This window comes from Ochotona curzoniae, unplaced genomic scaffold (genome assembly GCF_017591425.1).
Source record: "Ochotona curzoniae isolate NIBS_2020 unplaced genomic scaffold, NIBS_Ocur_1.0 contig_54, whole genome shotgun sequence".
Lineage (NCBI taxonomy): Eukaryota > Metazoa > Chordata > Mammalia > Lagomorpha > Ochotonidae > Ochotona > Ochotona curzoniae.
This window is the reverse complement of record NW_024466464.1, coordinates 2,462,333-2,490,157: the sequence shown is the minus strand read 5'-3', so window position 1 is coordinate 2,490,157 and position 27,825 is coordinate 2,462,333. Positions and strand designations below refer to the sequence as shown.

At 47.8% G+C, this 27,825-nt stretch overlaps 1 protein-coding gene across 1 annotated transcript in view; it reads left to right on the top strand.

Moving 5' to 3' along the window:
• The first annotated feature begins 4,261 nt into the window (after positions 1-4,261).
• Positions 4,262-27,825, top strand: part of SDK1 (sidekick cell adhesion molecule 1) — a 516,271-nt gene continuing 492,707 nt past the window's right edge. The window contains exons 1-4 of the mRNA XM_040989963.1: positions 4,262-4,283; positions 4,709-4,868; positions 20,933-21,039; positions 23,607-23,754. Of these exons, the coding sequence (XP_040845897.1) occupies positions 4,262-4,283; positions 4,709-4,868; positions 20,933-21,039; positions 23,607-23,754 (437 nt within the window). The remainder of the gene's footprint in view (positions 4,284-4,708; positions 4,869-20,932; positions 21,040-23,606; positions 23,755-27,825) is intronic.

The window sequence follows — 27,825 nt, the reverse complement described above, 5'->3', positions numbered from 1 at the left end:
GTGGAATGTGAAGTGGAAACCTTTGGTAATAGCACAGGGTTGGTGTGTGCTGTGTCTGTGTGCCTGTAGTGCAGGGTTGGTGTGTGCTGTGTCTGTAGTGCAGGGTTGGTGTGTGCTGTGTGTCTGTAGTGCAGGGTTGGTGTGTGCTGTGTCTGTAGTGCAGGGTTGGTGTGTGCTGTGCTGTGTCTGTAGTGCAGGGTTGGTGTGTGCTGTGCTGTGTGCTGTAGTGCAGGGTGGTGTGTGCTGTGCTGTAGTGCAGGGTTGGTGTGTGCTGTGCTGTGTGCTGTAGTGCAGGGTTGGTGTGTGCTGTGCTGTGTGCCTGTAGTGCAGGGTTGGTGTGTGCTGTGTCTGTAGCACAGGGTTGGTGTGTGCTGTGTCTGTGTGCCTGTAGTGCAGGGTTGGTGTGTGCTGTGCTGTGTGCCTGTAGTGCAGGGTTGGTGTGTGCTGTGTCTGTAGCACAGGGTTGGTGTGTGCTGTGTCTGTGTGCCTGTAGTGCAGGGTTGGTGTGTGCTGTGCTGTGTCTGTAGTGCAGGGTTGGTGTGTGCTGTGTCTGTAGTGGAGGGTTGGTGTGTGCTGTGTGTCTGTAGTGCAGGGTTGGTGTGTGCTGTGCTGTGTCTGTAGTGCAGGGTTGGTGTGTGCTGTGTGCCTGTAGTGCAGGGTTGGTGTGTGCTGTGCCTGTAGTGCAGGGTTGGTGTGTGCTGTGTCTGTAGTGCAGGGTTGGTGTGTGCTGTGCTGTGTGCCTGTAGTGCAGGGTTGGTGTGTGCTGTGCCTGTAGTGCAGGGTTGGTGTGTGCTGTGTGCCTGTAGTGCAGGGTTGGTGTGTGCTGTGTCTGTAGTGCAGGGTTGGTGTGTGCTGTGCCTGTAGTGCAGGGTTGGTGTGTGCTGTGCTGTGTGCCTGTAGTGCAGGGTTGGTGTGTGCTGTGCTGTGTGCCTGTAGTGCAGGGTTGGTGTGTGCTGTGTCTGTAGTGCAGGGTTGGTGTGTGCTGTGCTGTGTCTGTAGTGCAGGGTTGGTGTGTGCTGTGTGTCTGTAGTGCAGGGTTGGTGTGTGCTGTGTCTGTAGTGCAGGGTTGGTGTGTGCTGTGCTGTGTGCCTGTAGTGCAGGGTTGGTGTGTGCTGTGTCTGTAGCACAGGGTTGGTGTGTGCTGTGCTGTGTGCCTGTAGTGCAGGGTTGGTGTGTGCTGTGTGCCTGTAGTGCAGGGTTGGTGTGTGCTGTGCTGTGTCTGTAGCACAGGGTTGGTGTGTGCTGTGTCTGTAGTGCAGGGTTGGTGTGTGCTGTGCTGTGTGCCTGTAGTGCAGGGTTGGGGTGTGCTGTGTCTGTAGTGCAGGGTTGGTGTGTGCTGTGTCTGTAGTGCAGGGTTGGTGTGTGCTGTGCTGTGTGCCTGTAGTGCAGGGTTGGTGTGTGCTGTGCTGTGTGCCTGTAGTGCAGGGTTGGTGTGTGCTGTGTCTGTAGCACAGGGTTGGTGTGTGCTGTGTCTGTGTGCCTGTAGTGCAGGGTTGGTGTGTGCTATGCCTGTAGCACAGGGTTGGTGTGTGCTGTGCTGTGTGCCTGTAGTGCAGGGTTGGTGTGTGCTGTGCTGTGTGCCTGTAGTGCAGGGTTGGTGTGTGCTGTGTCTGTAGCACAGGGTTGGTGTGTGCTGTGTCTGTGTGCCTGTAGTGCAGGGTTAGTGTGTGCTGTGCTGTGTGCCTGTAGTGCAGGGTTGGTGTGTGCTGTGTCTGTAGTGCAGGGTTGGTGTGTGCTGTGTCTGTAGTGCAGGGTTGGTGTGTGCTATGCTGTGTCTGTAGTGCAGGGTTGGTGTGTGCTGTGTCTGTCTTGCCCACAGAGTGTTGTGTTCCCTGCAGGCAGGCTTGGTTTCAGCTTTCTCTGCTTTCAGAAGTTACTCACCTTTGTCTCCCACCTGCTGTCCTTTGGTCCTGCTGATCCATTAACGCCTGCTTTCAACCTCATTGACTAAGTTAATTCTGCCTGCTTAGGTTTGTTGGCTCAGTCACACAGAGAATTTAGGGATTGGAAATGTCCGCTCTCATAAAACCCACAGAGTTATTTGGTCTTGCCCTATTTAGACAATCACAGGCTTTGCTTGAAATTCAGTAAATCTTTCACAGGATTCCTTTTTAATTTGCTAATGTTGCATGGCTTATGAAGGATGTTATAAACATCCACATAGCTCTTGGCAGAGGAAAAATTCCCCAACCAGAAGCAAGTGACTGAATCAGGACTAGTTGATGGTTGATGAATTGCATAGCAGTATAGCACTTGTGATGTAACACAACCGTCAGCATGCAGGTTCAACTTTATACAGTATTCCCTTGGTGCCTGGAGTAGGTTCGGTCCAGCACTGCTCTCCACACAGCGCTCTGTGTGGGTTCCGACACCCAGCAACCATGGATGCTCAGAACCCTATAGAAAGAGGGCAGTGTTTCTATATAACCTGTACATGCACTTTAAATCATCTCTGGGTTACTCATGCCTAAGAGTGGCTATGTAATTATGTGTTAAGTTGTATTATGTGGGGAAACGACAGGAAAAATCCATACATGTTTTTCACAGATTTTTCTCTAGCATCTTTGCTCAGTTGCTCACTGGATCAGTGACGGAGTTGCCACAGAACCCACGGAGACAGGCTGTGTGCTGGAGTTCTGGCTTTTAGTGCCTGAGTATGCTCAGCCGTTTGGTCTGCAGCTGGAATCTCGTTTTTAACATTGTCATGCTGCCTGATGTTTACCATGTCAAAACTACAGCAATTTAAAAGCTTAGCTTTAGTAACACCACAAACAATTACAGGAATCTGAGAGTTTCAGGTTCTCGAGAAACTGAGAAATCTGGAACATTCTGAATCCTCGCCTGTAGACTTGGGTGTCTCAGGGCCGGATTTTCTGGGTTTCAACGATGTTGTGACAATTTCTGACCGTGTCTTTGAGCAAGTTACTGAGTTTGGCTGTGTTGCTTTTTACCCGTTTTTGTATATAATCATGACATCTACTTTGTAGTAAGTAAGTTAATACATTTTAAGTCTTTAGAACAAGTTCTAGGGCAAAGCCAGTACAGTAAATACCGCTCTCGATGTGACTCGGACTGCTGCTGTCATGCCCATTCCTATCATGTGACTCGGACTGCTGCTGTCATGTCCATTCCTATCATGTGACTCGGACTGCTGCTGTCATGCCCATTCCTATCATGTGACTCGGACTGCTGCTGTCATGCCCATTCCTATCATGTGACTCGGACTGCTGCTGTCATGCCCATTCCTATCATGTGACTCGGACTGCTGCTGTCATGCCCATTCCTATCATGTGACTCGGACTGCTGCTGTCATGCCCATTCCTATCATGTGACTCGGACTGCTGCTGTCATGCCCATTCCTATCATGTGACTCGGACTGCTGCTGTCATGCCCATTCCTATCACCAAGTTCTTCCTCATTTTCTCCTTTGTCCCTGGAATCATCCTGGGCCTCGGCTGAGGGACTCGATAAGATAGCAAATATACCAGAATATAGTTTATGAATATTTTTATTTCAAAATTTGATAAGTGCCATGAATGAAAACTACATGATATTTTTAGGGTGAACTGGTGTGGGAAAGAACTTTTGTTAACCCGAAACATATGCATAGAATCCCAAGAGGAGGAGCAGGTGCACGAGTCACAGCGCAGCTTGCAGTGACATGTAGAAGCCACCAAGTGTGGCTGGATCATTGTTCATGAATAGAAAGGGCTGGGAACCAGGCCCAAAGCAGCCTGTGTGCCTGTGACTAAAACCAGAGAGAGAGAGAGAGAGAGAGAGAGAGAGTGAGAGCACCTGTTTATTTTTGATGAGGAAAGAGAAAACTAGACTCCTGCTCAGGGACATGCCCACTCGTGTTGGGGTGTAGCATATTTTTAAAAAGTTTCCACATAAAAGGTTATGCCTACAATTCCGTGGATTTTCCCCAAGGAAATACACCTGTGGGACTCCGTGAAGACTTTGACGTCAGTCTGCTGTCTTCAAGCCCATGACCATCCCACCTCCCAAGGGTCCCCTTCCCCTGACTCTTACACTGTTGTCTGTTTCTGGAAGCCATTGCATTAACCCTCATCATCATCAGAGTTCTCTTGGTCAACATAACGTCTGTGCAATCTGCATGTTACCCTGCGTGGACTCGTTGACTCGCTCGTTGACTCGTTGTTGCTGCATTCCAGTGTTGGTTAAAGCCATCAGGTTGCCTGCTTTGTATCCGTGTCAAAGTCGCACACGGTTGGGTGTGAGTGCTTGAAATGAAGATGAGATGCCCACTTGTTTATACGTGTGTAGGTGTGGTGTGTACGCTAACCGTGCGCATCTAATGCTATCTTGAAAACCAGTTGGAAATTATTTGTGGAAACTTCTGTAGCTTGTGCATATATTCTTGACCGTCAATTTGAAAAGAGATTGTGTGATTAAACCAAAGGCTAGCATGAACCTGGGGCGTCCCAGAGAGAATCCCATACTAATTGTAAAGCTGAAGTACCTTGGGTGTTTTTAGAGGATGTTGACATTCAACTTCTGGCTTTATAAAACATGGTCTGGGCACGTTTCTAACAGGTTAAGGAGTACTTGCAATCTAATCGGGTCAAATAGTCATCATTTTCCGCTTTCGAAAGTTGAGTGTGTTTAACTAATTGTTTGATCGGATGGAGTGTTTTCTTGTTTACTTAATGCTTTTTCTCCCTCTCCCCCTCTTGGAATATTACAGATGATGTTCCGCCATACTTTAAGACCGAGCCAGGCCTGCCCCAGGTTCACCTGGAAGGAAACCGCCTCGTTCTCACCTGCCTTGCTGAAGGGAGCTGGCCGTTGGAGTTCAAGTGGACGCACAATGACAGCGAGCTCACCACCTACAGCAACGAATACAAGTAATTGATGGCTTGAGAATAAGATGCCTTTGCAGGTCGATGTGTTTGGAATATTTGCCTGATTGGCCGTGATGGCACAGGGGGAGAAAATATCTGGTTGCATTTCAGATGCGTTGAGGATTAAAGGAGCAGATTTGAGCATACAATTGGAGTGTGATTTAGTTACTGATATGAATTGTATTTACACCTGGGAAGACAGTCATTAGATTTGTTAAGGCAAGTCCATTAGTGACACTCCCAGACAGAAGAGCTGCTCTTACAAAGGAATACTTTCACTCTAACGTGATAAATGTATTTTCTTGTGGCGACAGCCCCCACCCACAGGTATTATTGCTATCTCACTAGCATAAATATTTAATCTGAGACCTTTAGTTTGGTAGCTTTTGGAGCTCTGACTCATCAGCAAAGGCTCTCTGTGTTTCCGAGTTTGGCTAGGGAAGGATGGGACTGTGTGCGCATGGGCATGGGCGGAGGCTGGGTGGTCAGGAAGGAAATCCAGGGTCCCCAGGGTCCCGCCATGTGCCAGACACAGTCTGAGGCAGTGTGGGTGTGATGAGCTCAGTGTGGGGACAGAGCATGGTGTGGAGACACAGGCCACCTGGGGACGTGGCCACAGTGTTCCCACAGCCCGAGAGGCTTCCTGCTGGCCGGGGCTTGTTGGGCTCAATGATGCAGCTCTGAGTGGGAGCAGAGAGCTGTCACAGTGCCCAGCACCCTGCCATTGCTCCGGTGAATAAAGATCACAGGTGATCAGGGAAGCACATTCAGCTTGTTCTGCTGTGTGTGCACACTCGTGTGTGTGTGTGTGTGTAACAGTCCATCCCAAAACTGCTTTCCACATCAGCAAAGTCTGGCCCACCCAGTCTGCTGCTCCACACAGGAGCTGCACTGGGCCATGTGGCCTCTGCCCACCCAGTCTGCCACCCCACACAGGAGCTGCACTGGGCCATGTGGCCTCTGCCCACCCAGTCTGCCACCCCACACAGGAGCTGCACTGGGCCATGTGGCCTCTGCCCACCCAGTCTGCCACCCCACACAGGAGCTGTGCTGGGCCTGTGGCCTCTGCCCTGGGTACACTGCTCTCCCTGCCCCAAGCGTCTGCAAGACAGCTGATGATCACACCCCAGCCGTGTCCTCATGAACAGGGAGGGTGGTCATTTGTAAAATGGCTGCATCTCTAACTGATCATCTTATGACAGGATGGGAATAGCTTTAAGGAAAACCCTAAAAAGCACATGTAGAAATGAGAACTCTTATTATATATCATTTTATGTATATACATGACACAAACATTTATGCATTCTTATACAATACACACAATATATATATGTAAACTTATGTGTATATAGTTATACATATTTATTGTAGAATACTATACACACAAATTACTGCTTATATATTGTATTATAGTATGTAAATTATAAGCAATATGTAGTATATAATATACATATGGTCTCTTAAGTCCATTCTGTCTTCTTCTCTGTAGGATGAGGGATAAAGGCCCTGCACGTGGTGCGCACACAGCTCCCCGACGCAGTGTTGTTAGTGCCCCGGGAAGGACAGGTTGTCCTGCAGCAGAACCCCATGTTTCCTTCCTAATGAAGAGCACTGTAGCTCGGGGAGTCTGTGGGGTTCTGACTGGGAACATGCATGCATCGGAATCTTCAGGTTCTGTGTGTGTGTGTGTGTGTGAGCGAGAGAGAGAGAGAGAGAGAGAGAGAGAGAGAGAGAGAGAGAGAGAGAGGAGCTGCCTGAGAACGGGCCTTTGCTTAGGCACTGTGCCCACTACCTGTTCTGGTGCCTTTTCTGACCGTTGACTGCACTGACAAAGGGTGTGACTCTCCCCGGATTGATGGTGCAAGTGCAAAGTTACACACACACCCCAAATTTGTATTGGCTAAAAGTCCTTTTTTTAAAAGGAGGTAAGATGTGAAGTAATTATATATTTTTTGCATTCTTCTGGATGTATTTAATATTCAACTCTTTTTGAGGAAAAAAAAAAAAAAAGAGAATCGATCCATTAGCTCACTACCCAGATGTGAGCATTAGCCGGCACTGGGCCAGGCCAGCCCCAACGTCAAGGAAGTCAGTTTGGCGTCCCGTGTGTGATGGGAACCCAACCCGAGTAGCTGTCACCACTGTTCCTGGGGGCGCACCAGCAGCAAGCAAGAATACGGAGCTGATCTAAGGCTCTAACCGAGTGGTGGGGGTCTGAACCTGCGACTTAACTACTAGCCAGGTTCCCACTCTACATAGATATTTTACAGCAGTTCTTGCAGTTTATTTTCCACAGGCCGAATCATACATCGTGTCATTATTACGTATGCTACAGTTTGAGTTTAACAGTTACAATCTTGGTGTCCACCTCAAAAATCCATGAGCTGGAACTCCTGCTGCATTTCTCCTGCCATCAGCACATTTATTGTTCATTTGAAACACCCATGGTTGATCCACAAGGTGACAAGATATTGTTGGTTCTGGTGAAGCCGTCCTGGGAGAGTGACTTGTTATGGACGGGCCCTTAAATAAGGTGGCTGCTCCGCCGTGCCCTGACGGGAGCCCGATAAGCAGAAATGGGCCCTCTGAGGCAGGAGTGGTTTGGGGCGGGGCCATGAGTTATGCCCTGTTCAGGAGGGTTTCAGACACCGAGGTGGGTTATCAAGAAGCCATTGTGTTTTGTCATCATTTTTGTCAAGATGCAAAAGCTGCCTCCGGATCCCATGCTATTTTTCAAGTTAGCCTTTCGCCTACTTCCTTCCAGCGTACATCTTCAGCTGTCATGCGTTAACCTTCAGGAGACCTCTCTATGTTTCAAATGGAAAAATATGAATACTTTATGAAAATGGCAGCTGTTTCTCACTTGAGAGGGAGTCTTTAATCCCTTCCTTCCTCACCCCCCGCCCCCGCCTGTCAGGGAGACGATAACCTTGAAAGCAGCAAATAATAGAAATATGCCTTTTCTAGTTTTGACTAAAAATAACATTTTATCACTGCTTGCGTTACAAAGTACAGTGAGTTTCTGTGAATTAAAGATGTATTTCTCATTGATACTCATATTTGCATTTAGCATGGAAAGTTGACAGTAGCTAAGTAATTAGACAGTGTGAGCATGGGTGTTTAGGGTAGATTTAGACCGATTTTATCCAGAGAACATTTACTAAAAAATTATTTTCTCCTTTGAGATTAAATATCTGCTGTAATTATATTCAAAGTGTGTGTACCAACATGAGAATGAATGCTAAGAACTCGTTAGGCCCATGCTCAGTGTTCATTTTTCCGATAATGAGGAATTTTTTTGTGCTCTGTACCACTGAAAATTTTATAATTTTATTATGAGATCTGTGACTCACTTTCCATGACAGTAAAATAATAGTGACTTGATGGATGTTTGTGATTTTTTTATTCCAGTAAAAATGGGAATGAGTAGGGGAAACCTTATTTTTCTTATGTTTTATATAAAAAGGCAAAGAAATTCACAATACCAATAAAAAATACTAAATACCTGGGAATAAATATGAGAGGTGAGTGGAACCTCCTTGCGTGAAAAAGCAAGTCCTCTCTGGGAAGTGTCAGCAATGTGGACATGCTCAGCTGTCAGCTTCTTCAAAATTACAGTTTAACCTATAGCGTGTATTTTAATAAACCTAATTTTAAGAAGATACTTAATTGAAGGTCAGAGGGATTCAGGCTTGGGGCTCTGGCTGAAAAGAGGGTACATCCATCCTCTGTTAGTTGAATCAGTCCCCCCACGGCCATGGGCACAGCCAGGAGTCCTGAAGTCCATTTGTGCTGCTCATGAGTGGCAGGGCCCAGGAGCTTGGTCCACGCTTCACACCGTAGCCAGGCACATTAGCAAGGACCTACATTGGAGCTTGGTCCACGCTTCACTATGTAGCCAGGCACATTAGTAAGGGTCTACATTGGAGCTTGGTCCATGCTTTTTTTTTTTAAGGATTTTTTTAAGGATGTTTTTAAGGATTTATTTATTTTTATTGGAAAGACAGATCAGATTTCTAAAGAGAAGGAGAGACAGAGAGAAAGATCTTTCGTCCGCTGGTTCTCTCTCCAGGAGGCTCTCCAAGCCAGAGCTGAGCTGATCCAAATCCAGGAGCTTCTTTCAGGTCTCCCTTGTGGGTATGGGATCCGAAGGCTTTGGACCATCCTTGACTGCTTTCCCAGGCCACAAGCAGGAAGCTGTGGAGCAGCCAGGAAAGGAATTACCATCCATATGGGATGCTGGGATGTGCAAGGCAAGGATTTAGCCACTAAGCCAAAGTGTTGGGGTCCTGATTAGGATATTTTACTAAATGTCGATGGGATTTGGGGGAGAAAGATTAACTTTTTAAATGAAATTGTTCTGAAGCTTATTTATAAGTATGAACAAAAGAAAATACCAACATATTTTTTAAAAGATTTATTTATTTTTACTGGAAAGTCAGATTTATAGAGAGGAGGACAGACAGAGTGAACCAGAACCATCTGCTGGTTCACCCCCCAAAGTGGCTGCAACAGGCAGAGCTGAGCTGATCCAAAGCCAGGAGCTTCTTCCAGGTCTCCCACGCAGGTGTAGGGTCCCAAGGCTTTGGGCCGACCTCCACTGCTTTCCCAGGCCACAGGCAGGGAGCTGGAAGGGAAGTGGAGCAGCTGGAATGTGACCTGGCTCTCATGCAGTCCCAGCACAAGCAAAGTGAAAACTTCAGCCACAAAGACTAGTATATGTAGCATCCTAACATATTTTCAAGACGTTTTCAGAAATAGGTAGCAGTTGTCCTTTTTAAGAGTTAAAATATAATTTAAGTGGCAGAATGGTGGACTTGTGACTTTTGTTGAGGGCATATGCTGCTTTGATGATATGAGGGACATGGTGGGGTGAGGGGACAACCTTTCAGCCTATGGAACTGTATCAAATGTTTAAAAAGTTCAAGTATACTAAAATGCCACAGTAATTTAAAAAAATGAGATTGTGAAGGAAAACATCAACTCTGAGCTGATGTGATGTTCTATTTGGAACGTGTGAGGTCTATAAAAACGTGTCCTGACGACGCATTTAGCTGTGCCAGGACACGCCAGCGATACACACAACCCGACTGGAGTTCTGTAGGTCAGCAAAAATTATTTGTTACAGGGGAGTGAATCAGTGCGTGGAAAAATCTCTCCTCTTCCTTCTTTCTTGTTCTCCTTTTCAAATCAATGTTTTAGAAATCAATGAACTTTCCAAAATGTGGGGAAAGAATTTCATCTGTGGTAAACATGTTAGATTTTTTTTCTTTCCGTTAGTATTTAAATAACACCTTTTAACCTGCATTTATATAGTATTATTATGATAATCTAGAGATGGGAGGATGTGTAGTTATATTCCAACAGGGCTACTTTTATTTTTTGTTAAATGCAAATCATTTTAACATTTTTTATTTTTATTGGAAAGACAGATTCACAGAGAGAAGGAGAGACAGAGAGAAAGATTTTTCTTTAATTCACTCTCCAAATGGCCGCAACAGTCAAAACTGAGTCCATCCGAAGCCAGGAGCTCCCCTCCGGTCTCCCACACGGGTGCTGGGTCCCAAGGCTTTGAACTGTCCCATACTGCTTTCCCAGGCCACAGGCAGGGCGCTGGGTGGGAAGCAGAGCCACTGTGTGTTTTGATATATGCATGGAGTCCTGGGGCCAATGCCTTGTGGATATCTGAGAGACAACTTTATATAAAATTTAAAATAGCATCAGTCTGGAATGCTTAGGGATAAACCTGACACGCAGTATACAAAATGTTTCCACTGAAGACTTGAGAACATTCCTGTGAGAAGCAGGAGGAGGTTTCAGCTAACGCACAGGCAGTCTGTGTTGCTGTTCTCAAGGCTGAAGAGTGACAAGCCTGGTCCTTCCCCAGGAAGTCCCACAGCCACATGCCTGAGGCTGGAGACCTGGACACAAGCCACATGATTAAGATTCATCACAAAGCTGCGAGGAAGACCCCTAAGCGGTGCTTTTTTACACCGTTTTAACCCGTGGGGCTCTGTGCTTGCTCGCTGAGCTCTGTTTGAAACTTGTTTCCTAGGTGGCACTAACCAGTTTCTTTGCCCAGACGATGGCTCCATGGACCCCCGCAAGGGACTTAACCACAGTCCGTCTGTGAAGCACTCGGCATCCTAGGCTCCTTGCCTGCTGTTGGGTGTTGGCTTCCCAACACTGGTTTATGATTTCAGACTCTGCTGTTCTTTCCCTGGGTACATAGCTTAATAGAATAATAGGTTATTGGGCTCAGATAAAGTAGTCCTGTCCATTTACCTAAAAGAAGCAGGGACTCAAATTCCCAAGCTACTTAATCTTCTTACGTCCTGTTATATCAGATATGACCAGTTCGTTGGAAGCTCCAGCATAAATCTTTCAAGCCAATTTTGTCTCATAATTTTATCTGGGAGTCCTGAAATTAGAAAAAATGATGTCTTCACTCAAGGCATCAAATCCTTTTGGTATTTCGTCTATGAGACTAGAGAATAAACTTCGCAAGTTAAAAATTGGTAGCTTATTCGCATCTCTTTCTGCATGACACCGACTTTGGAGTTGGACAGGTCCCTGCACTAATCTCACCTGATTTAGTCCTCTAGCAGTCATATGACATGGTCACATGTTCATCCCACGAGGCTGTGCATTCCATCAATTTATTTCTGACCTATCTCTTAGTTTTGACTGTCTTTTGTTGTTGTTGTTTGTTTGAATAACCCTGCTTTATTTCTGGCCTATGAATCAAAGAACTGCGTCCAGGAAATAACCTTGATTGCTCTTGCTTCCAGTCCTTGCTTTTTCATGCCTTACACCAAAATTTTCCTCTTTTTATACTTTTTTTTTTTTTACTATCTTGACATAATTAGGGTAAAAAGGTTCAAACATTACAGGAAGATGGGCAAGACAATTTGTTCCGTACTGTTTCCTTAATATATCTGATGTAAAAGGAGATTTTAAGGGAGAAGCCCCACCCAGTCTCCCACCCTCCCCAGGTCCCGGATGTGGGGCATGCTCCGAGGGTCTTGCTCAAGTGCTTTTGATAGTTCCCCAGTTCTGAATCGCTGCCACTCTCACCACTCCAGGCATGATGAGGTCATTGAAGAATCCACTGATTGACATAGTCCATCATAGAGTCTCCGTTTGCCCAGTATTTCACTGCCAACATATAGCTGAGGTGGTTGATTGACTTGTTCTGTCCTCTGTCTTTTCTTGGTTAGGGTTCTGAGTCCGCCATTTCGATTAGGGAGATCCCCAAAGAAACTTTGACTGAGGTGTTCCCAGACCAGATTCTTGTATGTATTAGCAAGCACAGGGCCCAGCACAGTCCACTGCCCCGATCGGCTGGTGGTTGCAATTGCTGGGTTGGTTCTGTTTCCAGTGCTGTCTTCTATTGGAACCAATGGGTGTTGCAGTCCAGCCTGGTTCTGCCCAGCACATACAAAATCCTTACACAAACCAGAGTGGGCTGCGGCCTAGTTGGAGTGACCCACAATAACCCCCACCAGGCCTGCCCCCTGCCCTGGTTTGCCAGTATGTGTAGCAGACTAGTCCAGTCTGTCCCACATCCCCTTCTGCTCTCGTACATGTCAATGGGTATTAAAACCTTGTTCCATCTAACCAGCTCCACTATCCAGCCCACACAGATGCTGTTGGGTGTCTCTCAAGCCACCCTAGCCCCTGTCCTAGTTTTTGTGCCCTCCCGTGGAAGTGGTAACCCAAGAGGGAGGAGCCCACTATTTCCCTCCCAGGCCTCTCCCAGGAGGATTATGCACTCTCCAGGTAGGTTCTGTGGTTTGACTTGACAGAACTAGCCCCCAGTGCCAGCTTCTGCCAGCTGATGCTGAGGCTAAGCCCCAACAACTCTCACCCACTCTAATTTTGTTTGCACCAGTAGGAATAATCAGCCCAGCCTGGCTTTTCCCTGATCTAGTCCACATGAGGTGCACAGGTGTTGTAGCCCTGCCTAGTCTGGTCTGTCCCCATCCCAGCTCAAGCTTTCCAGTAGGAGTAGCTTTCCAGCAAGGGAACCCCCCCATATTCCCCCTGCTGGCTCCACCCCTCCCTTCCTGCTTCTCACACATGCTGGTTGCGTGCTGCAGTCACATCTGGCACAGGCAACCTCACCTTGGCATTCCGTGTTTTGTACTGGTTTTTGTCATGACTGAACCTGGCTCAATCACACTCTGTTCTGGGGTTTGGATTTACCAGTGGATGACGTGAACTGATTCAACCTCGTCTGCCCCCCATCCATGCCAAATGTATGCCAGTGGGTAACTTTCCATGGCCTGTTCTGGGCTGTTTCCTATCATGCTTCTTGCGCTTACCCGTGGGGTTTTGCACATGCCAGTGGGTCCATGAGCCAGTCCTACTCAGCTCACCTCCTGTCCTAGCAGGAACTGTGGCTTTTCCTGACTGGCCTTCAACCCAATCTGGTTCTTGCTGTTGGATGTTCCAGCCCAGCCACGGCTCATATTTTGACTGTCTTTTAAACTTGGTGGGATCCTGGCAGTCAGTGGTTATTTCTCAAGATTCTGTGAATCAAAAGGCACATTGGGCCTTTCACAGTTCTTATTGGAAATTATTTGAGTTTAGATTTTAATTTACTAATTAATTTCCCTGCATTCTTTTATAAAATTATTCATATTTTTAATGGCAGGAGGAGATTGAGAACTTGATGTTAAGTGGTCTTCCGTCTGCCGAGGCCGGTGCAGCAGGGAGCTGGAGCCTGGAGCCTTCGGCTCCCTCCTGTGGGTGTCCTAGACTCAGGGTCTGCTCTGTGACCTGCTGCCTCCCCAGAGGGTGCCCCCCGTGCTGGCGTCCAGCAGGGGCAGGCGTCTGTGCCAAACACTTACCACCGCTTCTTGGTTCTCTCTCCAGGAGTTGTTAGGGCATCTAAATGAAGAATTTTAGTCAGATTGACTAAGATAATTTGTAAAATAACTCATTGGTTTTGTTTCTTTTTTAAAACATTTTAAAAGAGAATCATTTCTTTCAAAACCCGAGCCACAGAGAAGGAAAGGTAGATCCTCATGTGCTGTTTCATGCCCTAAATGGCCAGGACTGAGTCGGGATGAATCCAGGAGCTTCGTCCCGGTCTCCATGTGGGGTCCAGGGACCCAGGCCTTGTTCATAGAAAGCAGAATGGGAAATGCAGCAGCCAGAACTCACACTTGTCAGTGCTACAGACATGGGTGTGCTGCAGCATCAGCCCCTTAACTCACTGTTGACAACTGCTTTCAGAACAAACCAGTGCAAACTGTTCCATTTGTTCCTAATTGATGCTTCGTTGGTTTGTTACAGTTTATGCCTCTTTCCCTTTGTGTCTCGGGATATATCTTTTTTTGTGTGACTGCAGAAATTGCCTTCATACTTCCAGCCTTCATATGATGGTTCTCAACTTGTAACGTTTATAGATAACTTAATATTTTAAAGCATTAAGAAAAATGGAAGAAATTGTCAACCCCAGGAAGATCACTGCCCGCTTCTCCAAGTGTTTTCTGAAAACCCATTCTTGCTGATGTGGGAGAGCATGCAGTTGTCACCCAGGGTTCCATTCCCGAACCCTGAGTGTTCAACCTTTTCCATCATGGTTTGAGAAGACGTAGGAATGAATGAAGAGTGAAGAATACTCTAAACATTTTAGGATAGAGAAAACAGCATAAACCAGGATCCCACAATGAAACATGCTCATACCAACAGCTGAGTGTCTCTGGTTTAACTTTTCTAATTGTTGGTGACGTTTATGTGCTCCTTCGTGATTGGCTGACAGTTACGTGTGCTCCTTCGTGATTGGCTGACAGTAAGCGGACTGTACAACCTGAGCCTCAGTTAGCCCCAGGAAGGAGTCTATTTCCCGGATTTGTATTTTCAGAACAGCAGCTACATTTTACGTAGACCCTTAGCCTACTTTCACAGCCACCTGTTTATTGCACTTCTCAATTTGGAATAAATAAAATCCTGATTAAATTCCATTTGTAGATACATCCATTGGGTGGCTTCTGGTTTTAGCATACTGCTGGCTTGAGCTCTGTACTGATGAGTTTAACTGTCTTGAAAGAACGGGCGTCTGGGCACCCTGAGAGTGCCCGGGGCTCAGGACTGGCAGTCAGCTCTCTTGCCAGGCTCCAGCTTGCAAGCTTCGTTGTTTTACTTAAAGAGTCATTCCTCATAAGGACATGACTAACATGAAGCTGAAAATGTATTTATTTCAATCAAAATTTTGAGACAGTTTCAAGAATATAAATGGCTTACAGGTGGTTTTTGTTTTGTTAACACTTTCTCTTTGTTTTGGAAACAAGAACAGACTTTGGGCCAAGTTATAAAGGTTTGCTATAAACTTAGTTGTTTATTTTCAGGTAGGTAAACCTTGGTGCCGACATGAACGTAAAACGGCTCTGGACATATGTCCTCTGGCAGCTGAGAGAAAAGCACACCGGGCCTTGGACTGGACAGGGACTTGCTTCCTGAGTCACCGTGCTGCCTGTGCAGGAGAGGCGGCAGCGTCCCTCCCCTGCTGGTGGCGCTCGCCCTCCTTTGAGGTGCACACCTAGCTAGTTCAATTGGCAACCATCCTAACTCCTGATTTTGTCACTAGTTTTCTAAAATTTTCGCGGTTTGTGCCCAGAGAAACCCCTAATTTGCCCCAGCTAGCTTTTGTAACTTTTTGCTTAATGATTCTTTGAGGTGTACCAGGAAGTCAGGGTGTGTGTATGTTTGTTTTGTTTACTTATTTGAAAGAGCTGTATTGAGACAGGGAGAGAGAGACTGAAGATTGTCCATCGGCCGCAAAGGCTGCAGCCAGGAGCCGCTTACAGGCTTCCTGCATGGGTGACAGGGGCCAACGCACTTGGGCCAGCCCCCACTGCTTTTCCCACGCTTCAGCACGGAGCTGGATCCAAAGTGGGACACTGGGGTTGGTGGTGGCTTTTCGCACAACACAACACGGGCTCCTAAGAAGCCAAATTCGTAGAAAGCATGTGATTCTATGGGGTGGTATTTAGGTTCTTCTGTGACTGGGGAATAGCTGGTACCTTCTGTGTGTTGGGTCCCAATGTTGCGGACAGAGTTTTGAAGGATCTTGGCCTACAGACACGGGTTCTTGCGTGGGTTGGGGTCGGGCTGTTCTTAGCCTCTCCAGGCAGACTGGAGATTGGGCACAAACTTAGACAAGGCCACCAGTGCCACAGCCTCCCCAGGGGCGCGTCCCCTGAGGCTCCCACTACCAGCACTGCCTAAGCCACTGGCCCAGCTGTCAGGGGGCACCACGCTGTTCTCCTGGTCTAGGGCTTTCCATTTTTCCATCACTGCTTCTCTCCCGAGTTTCTCCCTCAGGCCTGTCCTGTGTCGTCCCAGCCCAAGAATGGGCTAATAAATCATGCTGAGCTCCGTAGAGCCAAGGGTCTGAGAATATTCTAATGTGGTCTTTGGGGCCTTAAGAGTGGCATAAGCTCTGTCTCTACCAACACGCAACGGCGTGGAGGATTTTGCAGAGTGAGATGGTTCAGACCCTAAGTTTTAAATGTCTGGGGCTTAGCCGAGTGGTTTTTCATGGGCTGAAGTATTCCTGAGACTGCCTTCTCGAGAAATTGCTGGGTGCTTCCACTGGCCCGTTGAGACTGTCCCTGAAGTACTCTCCCACTCAGCAGAGGTAGGCTTGTGTGCCCTGTGTTTGATTGGGATTTTGTGTTTGATTTTTTTCTAATTTGCCTTTCCTGATAATGAGCTAGTCTTAGAAAATGTTCTGTTATTTTAGTAGAATTCTGCCTTTATGCAGTGTATACAAGCACTCCCTGCTGTGTTGGCATGAAATGGAGCAGGCATTTTCTATATTTTAGTGGCATATGGTGCAAAGATTTTTATCATACGTTCTTATAAAGAGCCAGGAAACTTTTCTCCTTAAAAATGCATGTTTATAAACAATAGGCTTGCAATGAATATCCCCATCTGTTAGCACAGTTTGTGTAGGAATTCCCGTCATAGGTGGAGGACTTGGTGTGTTTTTTCCCCTGGTGAGACATTAGACTAAAGAGATGGTACGGATGCAGCATATGCCAAATATTCAATTCTGTGTCTATTTTCTCTCTTCTATAGAAGGAGAACTGAGTCTTCTTTTAACTTCAGTATAAAGGATTGCTGTAGACACTCATGGAATGTAAGCTCTATTTAGGACGTTGCAAAAGGAAGAAGTATAATGGATAACACATAAATGAATTGGTTACACACCGCGATAATAAAACCGACCTTGTCGTCTTTCAGATATGTAATCTAATGCTTGTGTTATTTCCTTCCTAAAAGTTCCTGTTGATTTCGTATTGGCTTACTTTGCAAACTTTCCTGTTATAATCACAGTATAGAATAATTAAACTGCTTATCTTCCCAGTTGTGAGCCCTAGTGTAAATAATTGGCGACACTCTTTGTGCTCGGTGTGACATGATTCTGATTATGCTCAGTAATTAATTTCGTTTGAGATGAACCATTTCTAAGAAGAAAAAATTTTCAATATGAAAACTCAGCAGTATTTTTTCTCATGAAGTTATTATTAACCTTGCCATAGGATCTCAGGAAAGCTATCAGATGGAAAATTCATTTTGATTCATATTTGCTTACTATTTAATTACTTGTATTATTTAAGTGTCCTGTTTGCTCAGAATCATGCCTGTAAGTCCCTTTTTCACGTTGACTGAGTGTCAAGATGAGCAGGAGCTGGGTACGTGTGACCCACGATGTGCTGAGCAGCTGAGCAGAGAAAGCAGATCCAGAACTTGATGTGGGAGCTTCATGTGGGCCTGAGCACGTGGAGCCTCTTCCACAGCCTTCCCCGAGTTGTTGGCAGGGAGCTGTGTCGTAAGTGGGACAACTGGGACACGAGCTGGTGCCCACGGGGATGCCAGTGAGGCAGGTGTGTGGGCCAGCTTTACCCAGGATGCCACAGTGCTGGCCCCAAGGGAACATTTTTGAGTTGTAGATAAGTTTTCCCAGAGCATCTTTTCTGTATAATGCTATGATTTCCTTTTTAGAAAATAGATTACATCTGAATTCTTGTTCTCTCATCCTTTCTCAGAATAAGCAAACTTTCCATTTTTGATAGGCGTCTCAACCTCAGACATTACTTTTCTTAATATATTGTTTCATTCAGTTGCATGTAACTAGATCGCATTTTTGTTTCTAATACATGATTAGTATTCACAAAGCTGTGCCTAAGGTAGGCATTGCGATGAGTTGGAAGATGATAGCTTCTGTGTGGAATTGTTACCACATACTATGTCATGAACGCCTCCATCATCTCAGAGGCTTCCTTCCTCCCTCCATGCTGTGTACTGTGATATTGATCCTGGTAGTAGAATTTCAAATACGTACCCAATAGGATGCAGCATGGGTGCTGTGGTGCTCGTCTTGGATTATCAAAGCCTTAAGCCCTTTGATGCCTGCCCAGTTACCCCCACCAGGGCCTGGCAGCCACCACCCCACTTTCTGATCGTGCTGTTCTAGCTGTTTTATACGTTGGTCTAACAAGTGGTATGGTCAAGTGTGTGCTTTACTGTTCCGGTGATTCAGCTTAGTGTGTTTCCAAGTTTATGTAGTGTCAGATGGAATTATTTCCATTTTTTTTTTTTACGATTTATTTATTTTTATTGGGTTGTCCTCTACTGCTTTCCCAGGATACAAGCAGGAAGCTCTATGGAAAGTGGAACAGCTGGGACACAAACCGGCCTCGCAAGGATTTAGCCACTGAGCCAAACCACGCGACCCTGTTTATTTTTATTGAAAAAGCAGATTCACAGAGAGGAGGAGAGACGGAAACATCTTCCACGCACCGGTTCACTCCCCAGATGACCGCAACAGCCAAAACTGAGTAGATCTGAAGCCAGTAGCTTCGTCGTGTCTCCTGTGTGGCTGCGGATCCCAAGGCTTTAGACTGTCCTCCACTGCTTTTTCAGGCCACCAGCAGAGAACTGGGTGGGAAGTGGAGCAGCCAGGACATGAACTGGCGCCCATGAGATCCCAGTGCATACAAGGCTCAGATTTTGCCAGTGAAACATAGGGACAGCAGACCCTCCCCAGCTTTGTTTTTTCTTTTAAGATCTATTTTCTTTTGAAAGGCACATTTTAAAAAGAAGGAAAGATAGAAAAGATATTTCATCACTGCTTCACTCCCCAAAGGGCTGCAAAGGCCAGAGCTGAGCTGACCTGAATCTGGGAGCCAGGGATGTCTTCTGGGTCTCCCACGTGGGTGCTGAGTTCCAAGGACTTGGGCTGGCCTCCACTGCTTTCCCGGGCAGTAAGCTGCATTCGCAGGGGGTGCCGGGACAAGAAACAGCATCCGTGTGGGACGCCGGGCCGTAGTGCGCCCCACGCTGCCGGGTCCAGTAAAAAGACACTCAGAAGGTTGTTTTCATGAGAGAACAACAAGTACGGCGTTCTTGCTGCCTCTTCAGGATCCTGTCTGCTTCTGGTTGATCTGATACTTCTGCTTTTCTTGACCATTTTCTGTAGAGACTGCATCTGCCCAGTTTGCAGTCCACACTGCAGTGTCCTAGGGTCCCTCTTCCCACAGTCTCACCATCAGGTGTTAATTCTGTTGATGACAATGTCATGGATTTTTCATCAAATTTGATTTGTCAAACAGGTGTATCCTTTTGATTTGTATTGTCCTAATTATTGAAATTGACCACTTTGGTGTGCTGTCTTTGGGGAAATGTCTCTTCAGCCACCCACCTATTTACGATTTCTTTTATTTATTTATTTGTTCATTTATTGTCTTTATTGCCGCTGAGTTGTAGGGCGTCCTCGTGCATCCTCCAGATGCACGGCCTGTTGTGATCTTCCTCTTGGCTGGCTTGTGAACATGGCTTAGGAGCAATCCGTCGGCCCTAGGTGGCTTAGCCGTGGGGCTCTGAGGTGTCTCATGACCTGCTTTTGGATTTTGAAGCATCCTGTTACGGTAAACTTAAAGCGTGACTTTTACAGAGTCTGTGTCTGTTAACTACTTGTTAAAGCTTCCTATGCAAAACACTGAGGTTTTAGATGTCAGTTTGGGTGCTGATTTGCAGTCAAAGTGATGGAAAATACAAATGAACTGATCTTTTCTTCCCGAGCGTTAGGCCGTGGGTGTGTGAGCGGGAAGGAGGGGTCTGAAAGCTGTGAGGGGCGCCCTGACGCCCTGCTGCCCTGACGCCCTAACGCCCCGACGCCCTGCTGCCCCGATGCCCTGACGCCCCAACGCCCCAACGCCCTGCTGCCCTGACGCCCTGCTGCCCTGACGCCCTGACGCCCTGACACCCTGACGCCCTGACACCCTGACGCCCCGACGCCCTGCTGCCCCGACACCCTGACACCCTGACGCCCTGACACCCTGACGCCCTGACGCCCCGACGCCCCGGCGCCCTGACACCCTGACGCCCTGACGTCCCGACGCCCTGACACCCTGGCCCTGACGCCCCAGCGCCCCGAAGCCCCAATGCCCTGACACCCTGACGCCCTGACACCCTGACACCCTGACACCCTGACGCCCCGACGCCCCAACGCCCTGACACCCTGACACCCTGACACCCTGACGCCCCGGTGCCCCGACGCCCCAACGCCCTGACGCCCTGACCCCTGCTCTCCTGGCCTTCGGGACTTCAGTACCTCATCCGACACAGTGCTGGGCGAGCTTCCATAGCCGCGTGGCAAGTTGTGTTAACAAGATGGCACGTGCCAGAAAGGGTTTCTAAACGTTCTTAGGGTCTACAGATTGAACCACAACTGCCTTTACATCAAAAGGTCTGTTTAAATGCCGCTTTTAATTATTTAGTAATTCGTGCATCGTTCAGCCAGTCCGAGTATTACTTCTGCTGTGCTAAGGCAGGAATATGAGGCTAAGCGAAACAGCCGTAGGTCTTCACTCATGTAATGTTTACAGAGAGATATTGATGGAATAATCTTAGAAATAAGTTGTGCTCAGCATCGTGGTCGGGGAAGGGTTGCATGTATCTGGGTAGGCGGAAGGGAAGCCTGTGTGAAGCGCCGGTGGGGCCGCCGCCGCCGCGTGGCTCTCTGTTAACACTTGTTCTGCTGTTTGCAGGTACGTGATCCCATCCTTGCAGCAGCCGGATGCCGGGTTTTACCGCTGCGTGGTGCGGAACAGAATGGGAGCGCTCCTGCAGAAGAAGTCGGAGGTTCAAGTGGCATGTACGTGTATTGCAAAGGGCGGACACTGTGTCTGCGGGAAGCGGTCACCATCGCTTCTGCCCTTGGTTGTGTTGGGAAGGGAGGAGCTGCTAAAACACGACCGAGTAACCACCCCGTGTGGCCCGTCAGCTGAGGGCCCTGCAGGGCACCAGGGAGGGTACACGTGTTAACAGCGTGACCTCCTTGTCAGTCAGCTGCTTCCTCTATTATCTCCTCATTCAAAATGTTGCTAAAATAAATAGTTAAACCAGTTCCGGTCAGATGTCACCCACTGGCAGTCAGTTCTTTTCGGTGGCCCGGGCGGCGTTAGTGGGGCAGGATTGATGAGTTCTTTATTGAGCAGATCCAGCTTGGAGAACGCAGCTGGGCAGAGCAAGCCAAGGTGTCCACCTGCCGGGGCCTTGAGTTAGAGTGGCCCTGCAGGACACAGAGGCCAGGCCTCCCAAAGTCGGGAAGGGCAGAGTCAGCCTGGAGGGGCTGTCCACCTACTGTATTCCAAAGGCGCTGTCATAATATCTGTTTAAAAGTAAGCAGAAAATACTATGAGGGCTCACGCTACATTTTAGTACGCTGTGACTCCAGAGAACGGTGTAATACTGCCAGGACGGGCGATGCCGGTCGGTCATGACAACCTTTATTGACTTGTTTGTTCGGTCCCAGTTAAGGCCTGCGTCTTGCAGTGCTTGTATATAAAATAAAATAATACCTAATTATTCTACCATAGGTCCTAGTGACTGAGGTGCTGATACGATACACATTTAATTATTCTTTAATCACCAGAAAGGCTTAAATTCTCTGAATTGCGGTAAACACTTTCGGCTAGATCTGTCTGCAGAGTAATTCATAACTTTTATTCAATTAGATATTTGAAATCGTAACTAATAATATGTGCTGAAAAATACGCAAATCATATTTCAGTAAGTCGTGAGCTTGGATTTCAATGCAAAAATTCTACTTTATAAAATTGTTTATGCACTTTCTTTGGTTTAATTATTTATACCTTTTTTTTTTTCTGTCCGTTATTCTTAGCTCTTAGGGTTTTTTGTGTGTCTTTATGTTTGTTTGTTTTTTTTTTTTTTGTATCTGGTTTTACTTTCCCTTTGGGGGTAAGTTTCACCTCTCTCTGAAGTGACCACAGAGGGGCACACTTTGTGGGGCAGGTGTTAGGCGGCTGCCTACATGGCTGCATCATGCTACATCATGCTAGTGTTGAGGTGCCTGCTTCCAGTTCTAATCACGCCCTCAACTTCAGCTTTCTGCTCATGTGGATCCTGGCAACAGCAGGTGAGGACTTTAGGTGCTAGGCTACTGTGCTGGACCCTCAGTTATTATTTTTTGAAGATTTATTTAAAAGTCAAAATTGCAATGGGAAAGCGCTAGTGCTTCTAGCTGCCGGTTCACTATCGCAGCAGCCGTAGTGGCTAGAGCTGAGGCAGGCTGCAGACAGGATCTAGGGGCCTCATTCAGGTCTCCCGTGGGGCTGGCAGCCCAGAGCCAGGAGCCTGGGCCTCGATGCAGGGTCCCTCACGTAAGTGACAGGAATCGAGCTGTGTCAGTCAGCATCCGTGCCTCTCAGGCCTGTGAACAAGTGCCGTGCGACTCAGTCTCTGGCCGCTGCTATGAGGGCAGGTGTCCGAAGCAGCAGCTTCACCTGCTATTTCTGTACCTGAGAATATGTTCACATTTTAAAACAACTTTTTAAAAAGATTGGTTTGTTCATGGATTTATTTGAAAGGCAGAACCAGCAAGTGAGCAAGCGTGTGAGACAGAGGCCGAGAGAAGAGGTGGAGAGAGAGAGAGAGAGAGAGAGAGCCCTTCTTCTGGTTCCTGTCCAGTTTGCTCACGACGTCCGGGCTGGTCCCCCATCGGCAGGAGCCCAGGTCTGGGGCCACCATCTGATCTCCAGGCGCATGGACAGGCAGTGCAGCGGCTGGGTGCTGGCATTCCGCATGGCAGCGCAACTCGCTGGATCACAGCACCGACCCCTTAGAAGGTCTTGTCAGTGGAGCAAGCATCAGGCACAATAAGGCCAACAGGTGCGGGGGCCCAGGAGCCTGCCGCGGCCCTCGGAGTCCAGGAGAGAATGGTTTCTGACAGTGTTAAGAGATGAGGTGGAGAAACTGGGGAGCCTGGAGGACTGTCTGGGACAGACCTGGCCGAGCAGCGGCTTCCGTGAGGGGCAGCAGGGTGCTCCCAGCAGCTCATTTCCGTGCCACGGTCAGGCGCACACCCGGCGGTCAGGCGCACACCCGGCGGTCAGGCGCACACCTTCCGGTCAGGCGCACACCCTGCGGTCAGGCGCACACCTTCCGGTCAGGTGCGCACCCTGCGCTGCACTGTTGCAGTCACAGGAAGGGTTCAAGGTTCTGCTGGTTCACCTTGGCGGCTGAGGGCTCACACAGACCCGAGTTTGTATTCCTCACAGCTGCCATTGGCCCGGCTTGTCTGGTTAAGGGACACGAGGTCGTGGCTTTAAGTGTAGTTATTTCCATCTCTGCTCCCCGCCCTCCACCCCTCCCCGGGAAACGGCCGTTCCGGGACTCAGCAGGTGTAATTTTTCTTTGTAGATATGGGAGAGTTCATGGCTACAGAGCAGAAGAAGACGGTTTCGGAAGGACATGCGGCGGTGCTGACCCTGATGCCCATCAGCAGCCACCCCAGGCCTCAAGTGACTTGGTTCAGAGAAGGCCACAAGATTATTCCAAGCCACAGAATGTAAGTCGCCACAGAGCCTCGAGTCTCTGATGTTTCTAATTACGCTTGCAGGGGCCGATGCTCACACGGATACCGGCTGCGTGGGAGGGTAATCTGGCCGTGTTTCCATGTGTCGGTGCCGAGGGAGGGTTTGGGAGGGTAACCTGGCCGTGTTTCCGTGTCGGTGCAGACGGTGCGGACGGAGGGTTTGGGAGGGTAACCTGGCCGTGTTCCCGTGTGTGAAGACGGCCTTGGCACTTTCAGGCAGTTTGAGCCCAGAGTGCGAGGTGAGCCTTGGCTCTGCTGCACGCCCTAGCCGTGGGGCACTCCTCGCTGCATCTTCACATCCGTTTTGCCTTTTCTGGGGCTGTTTTCACGTGTTCCTGTCACCCCTGTGTTGTATAGCGCCCCACATGCAAATGCAGTAGCTGTTGATGTTTCCTTGAGAGCTGTGTGGATTTTCAATGTTTGATACTATTTTCTCTGATGAAAACTCAGTAATTGCTGCCTCGTTCTCTTTGCCCTGCCAAGACGGGTTCATTTCCTTGAGTCTAATGGCCTGCCCGTCTATGACACACTGGCTGCCTGCGGCCCGAATCATGAACTGCTGTACATTTAGGCTAAAAGTCAAATACGTATGCTGTGAGGTGGTTGCATTCAAGTAAGAAATTCATGGAAGAAAAAGCCTCTGGTATTATTTCTCTTTTTTCCAAATATGTATGAGAAAATTTGCTCAATAGATTTCAAAAGAAATTATGAATGTAAGTGCGGATGCTAAGTTTGAGGTCTCTGTCTCCCTGTGCGTTCACGGGAACTTGTGCAAGAGTGGGTTCTTTATTCGTCTGCCTTGGGATTTGAACCTGTTCATCTGCGACTGTTCTTAAGCTTGTTTGTGTTTCATTTATTGAAAACCAAAACAAGAACAGCAATTTATATAAGAGCCATATTCTAAAATTCCAGTAGAAATACCAGTTATCTTAGGCAGTGGGGTAACTGCCCCCTCTCTGTGTTTTACTCCAGGAGACGTACACAATCCCCTTTGTATTGATTCCAGCTGTGACAGATGCAGCCTCCGTTTGAGTGAAGTAATGATGGAAGATCAATTTCTCATTATGTTAGTAGACCATTCTGCCAAAACGGCAGCTAAGGGGATTCTTGCTGACTGTTGGGGAACACTTGAGTCTCGAGCACAGAAGGCCCGGTGCGGTCCTGGGTTCAGGATGCGGCCCCGGGGGGGGGGGGGGGGGGGAGGGCAGGATGCGGTCCTGGGGTAGGATGCGGTCAGGATGCGGTCCCGGGTTCAGGATGTGGTCCCGGGGGGGGGGGGGGGGGGCAGGATGTGGTCCTGGGTTCAGGATGCGGCCCCGGGGCCAGGATGCGGTCGGGGGGGGGGGGGGGGGAGGATGCGGTCCCGGGGGTAGGATGCTGTCCTGGGTTCAGTATGCGGTCCCGGGGCAGGAGGCTCCCTCTTCATCCACTGCTTTCCGTGGGTGTCATGGAGGCAGAACCCGTGGGAGCTAATAAGTGTGCATTAATTCAGCTGTTAACCTGTGACCTAGCTGTGACCTCAGTCAACCCTTAATCAAGAAGTAAGAGAGGAGATAGAGGAAATCACGGTTAATCTCAGAAGCTTTTTCTAAAAACTTAAAAATTCGAGCTGAAGACCAGTGATAAGCCAGTCAAGCATAGATTTGCGTCTGAACCTCATGCCCTGTCAAGTAAGCGGTGTGCTGATTGTCAAGCACGCCCAATAAAATGACTTGATGATATCACTTTCTTTTTAACGATGGGACACAAAGTTGCGTATGTGTTTCAAGGTCCTTCAGCCTCGCGTCTCACCCCACGCACAGTAACGGCGTGCTGTGGGGGCGCCGTGGATCAGTAGACGTGGTCTTCTCCACAAGCTTACCCAGCATTCAAACACAGACACATTGTCCCCACTTCTGACGGGTCCAGTGTGTTGCTGAGGCTGGAAGGGGCTTCCTGCACTGCTGCCCTCACACAGTGGGCACACGTGAACCTGTGTCATGTGGTAGAAATACCCCATCTCCTTCCTCTGTCCCCTAACTTTAAAATGTGAGCTTAAGTTTACAAGTAAATGATTTCCACCCATTTTGAAGGGAACTAGTAAGTCTCACGCCTCCCAGCTTGAAAAATTAGTACGAGAGCCTATTAATAATCCCCACAGCAGCTATTACTCATTGAGTACCTACTTGAAACACGTCTTCTAGTCTAATCCTCACACCTGCCTCGGAGACAGGTGTAATTAGCTGCGCTTGCAGCTCCCATGTCGAATGGCTAACCCGAGGGCACACAGCTTGTGAACCACAGAGCTCAGACCCCAGCCCGGGTGCACCTCACATTAAATCCCATGGTCTTGTCTGTATTGGGCTTGTTCTGTTCTCTGTGTTTGCTGAACGTTTTTTTGGCTTTTAAGTTCTTGTTCCTGAAGTCATTTCATTCTTTTTCTCCTTCTCTGGAAAATCAGGTTTCAGTTTGAACTAGAATTGATCAACTTGCGTTTGCATAGAACTCGTAGGAAGTTTTGGATACTGATGCTTTGAGGGAGTCAGTGGGATCTAGATTAGGTGAAGATATGAGAATGAGAGAATCCATGGACACCTTTAAGATTTGGGGCCTGGCGGGTTGGTAGGATTGAGTTACTGTTTCTGGAAATGAGGCGGTTGTGAGAGAAGACTCTGTGTGGAGGATATAGGAGTGGTGTCTGCCGCTTGTCAGATTGCCAAGAAGAGTCGGTGACAAGATGCTTGAGATAACAGACTCAGTATCACCAAGGACATCTAGGTTACACTTGGAGTTAATTGGTTTGCTAATGATATCTAAAGATTGATACAGCTGTGCCAGCGTACAGCCAGGAAGCCAAACCCTAGAGCCTCGTCAGTTAAGCAGGCCTTGCTTGCAAACCACACAGGTGATTTTGGTTGTCTTGAACGTGGATGGAGTTTATCTGAGAACCACAGCAGTCTACCGGTTGTCCGGCCTCAGCAATAGCCAGGGCTGCTCCTGAGGCCTGAAGGTCGGGAGCCAGATCAGCTCCCCAAGAATCCAGACCCGGTTCCTGAAAGCTTGGATTACTTGGCAGAAGAGGGCTAAGCTTTGGAAGCAATAGGGAGCTAATATGAGTGGGCAGATGGGCAGAAGGGCCAGGCCACTGTAGACTGGTGTGGAGGGGGTGTGCCGTGGGATAACCTGTGACACCCAGTGGTCCTCACAGCCTCTGGCTTTCATGTCCTAATGAGGGAGGTCCCGTTCCAGTACGTGACCTTGGCGTTCCAATGTTGGGACCCTGATTCTGCCAAGCGTTACCTGCTTCTCTCTCCTGTGCCAAAGACCCAGGCTTGTGTCTGTGTATGTCGCTGGGGTGGTGGATTTGTTTTGCTCACTGCCGAGCACATACTCTTTCGAATGCTTGAACTTTAAAAATAGTATTCTCTGGGCTTTGTGATTTTAATCAAAACTCCCAATGAAAAGGGAGAGAAAAAAAACCTTTCTTTGGTATTCTGTTGTTTGTTGAAGTAGGTGCTGGCCTCACCCCATAGCTCTTTATTTTGATAATGCTGTCTGGCCTCGTGATGTATAGCCCTGGAATGGGAGGAAGAATGAATGCGAAGAAAGTCATATATATATATATATATAAAGTTTATATATATATAAACTTCCTGGCATAATGTAAGAGAAAGAGCTGTCGAAGTGTGCAGAATCTTGGAAGGGCAGAGTATTTTGAAAAGATTGAGTATGAGTTCTTTGCAAAATTTCGAATGCATAATTATGGGTTTTATTTATCTGACATGAAAGAGACGCATGCTTATTTCTCTGATTTCCTAAATCCAGTTAATTTGCTATCTGTGCATTTCAAAGATAAGCACAGCTTTGTCTTATAAATAATGTCTAATTTGATGCTAAGGCCCATCTGTGCTATTTGGGTTTAGATACATGTTCTTTGCCTGCATTTCTCAAATTAGGAAATGTGAGTACTGATGCTGTGGAGTGTCTCCCCTTGCGCAGGAGGTGCTTCAGTCGGGAGCAGTGCAAGGGGGTCAGCCGGCTCCTGGCGCTGCCATTCCCGGGTGG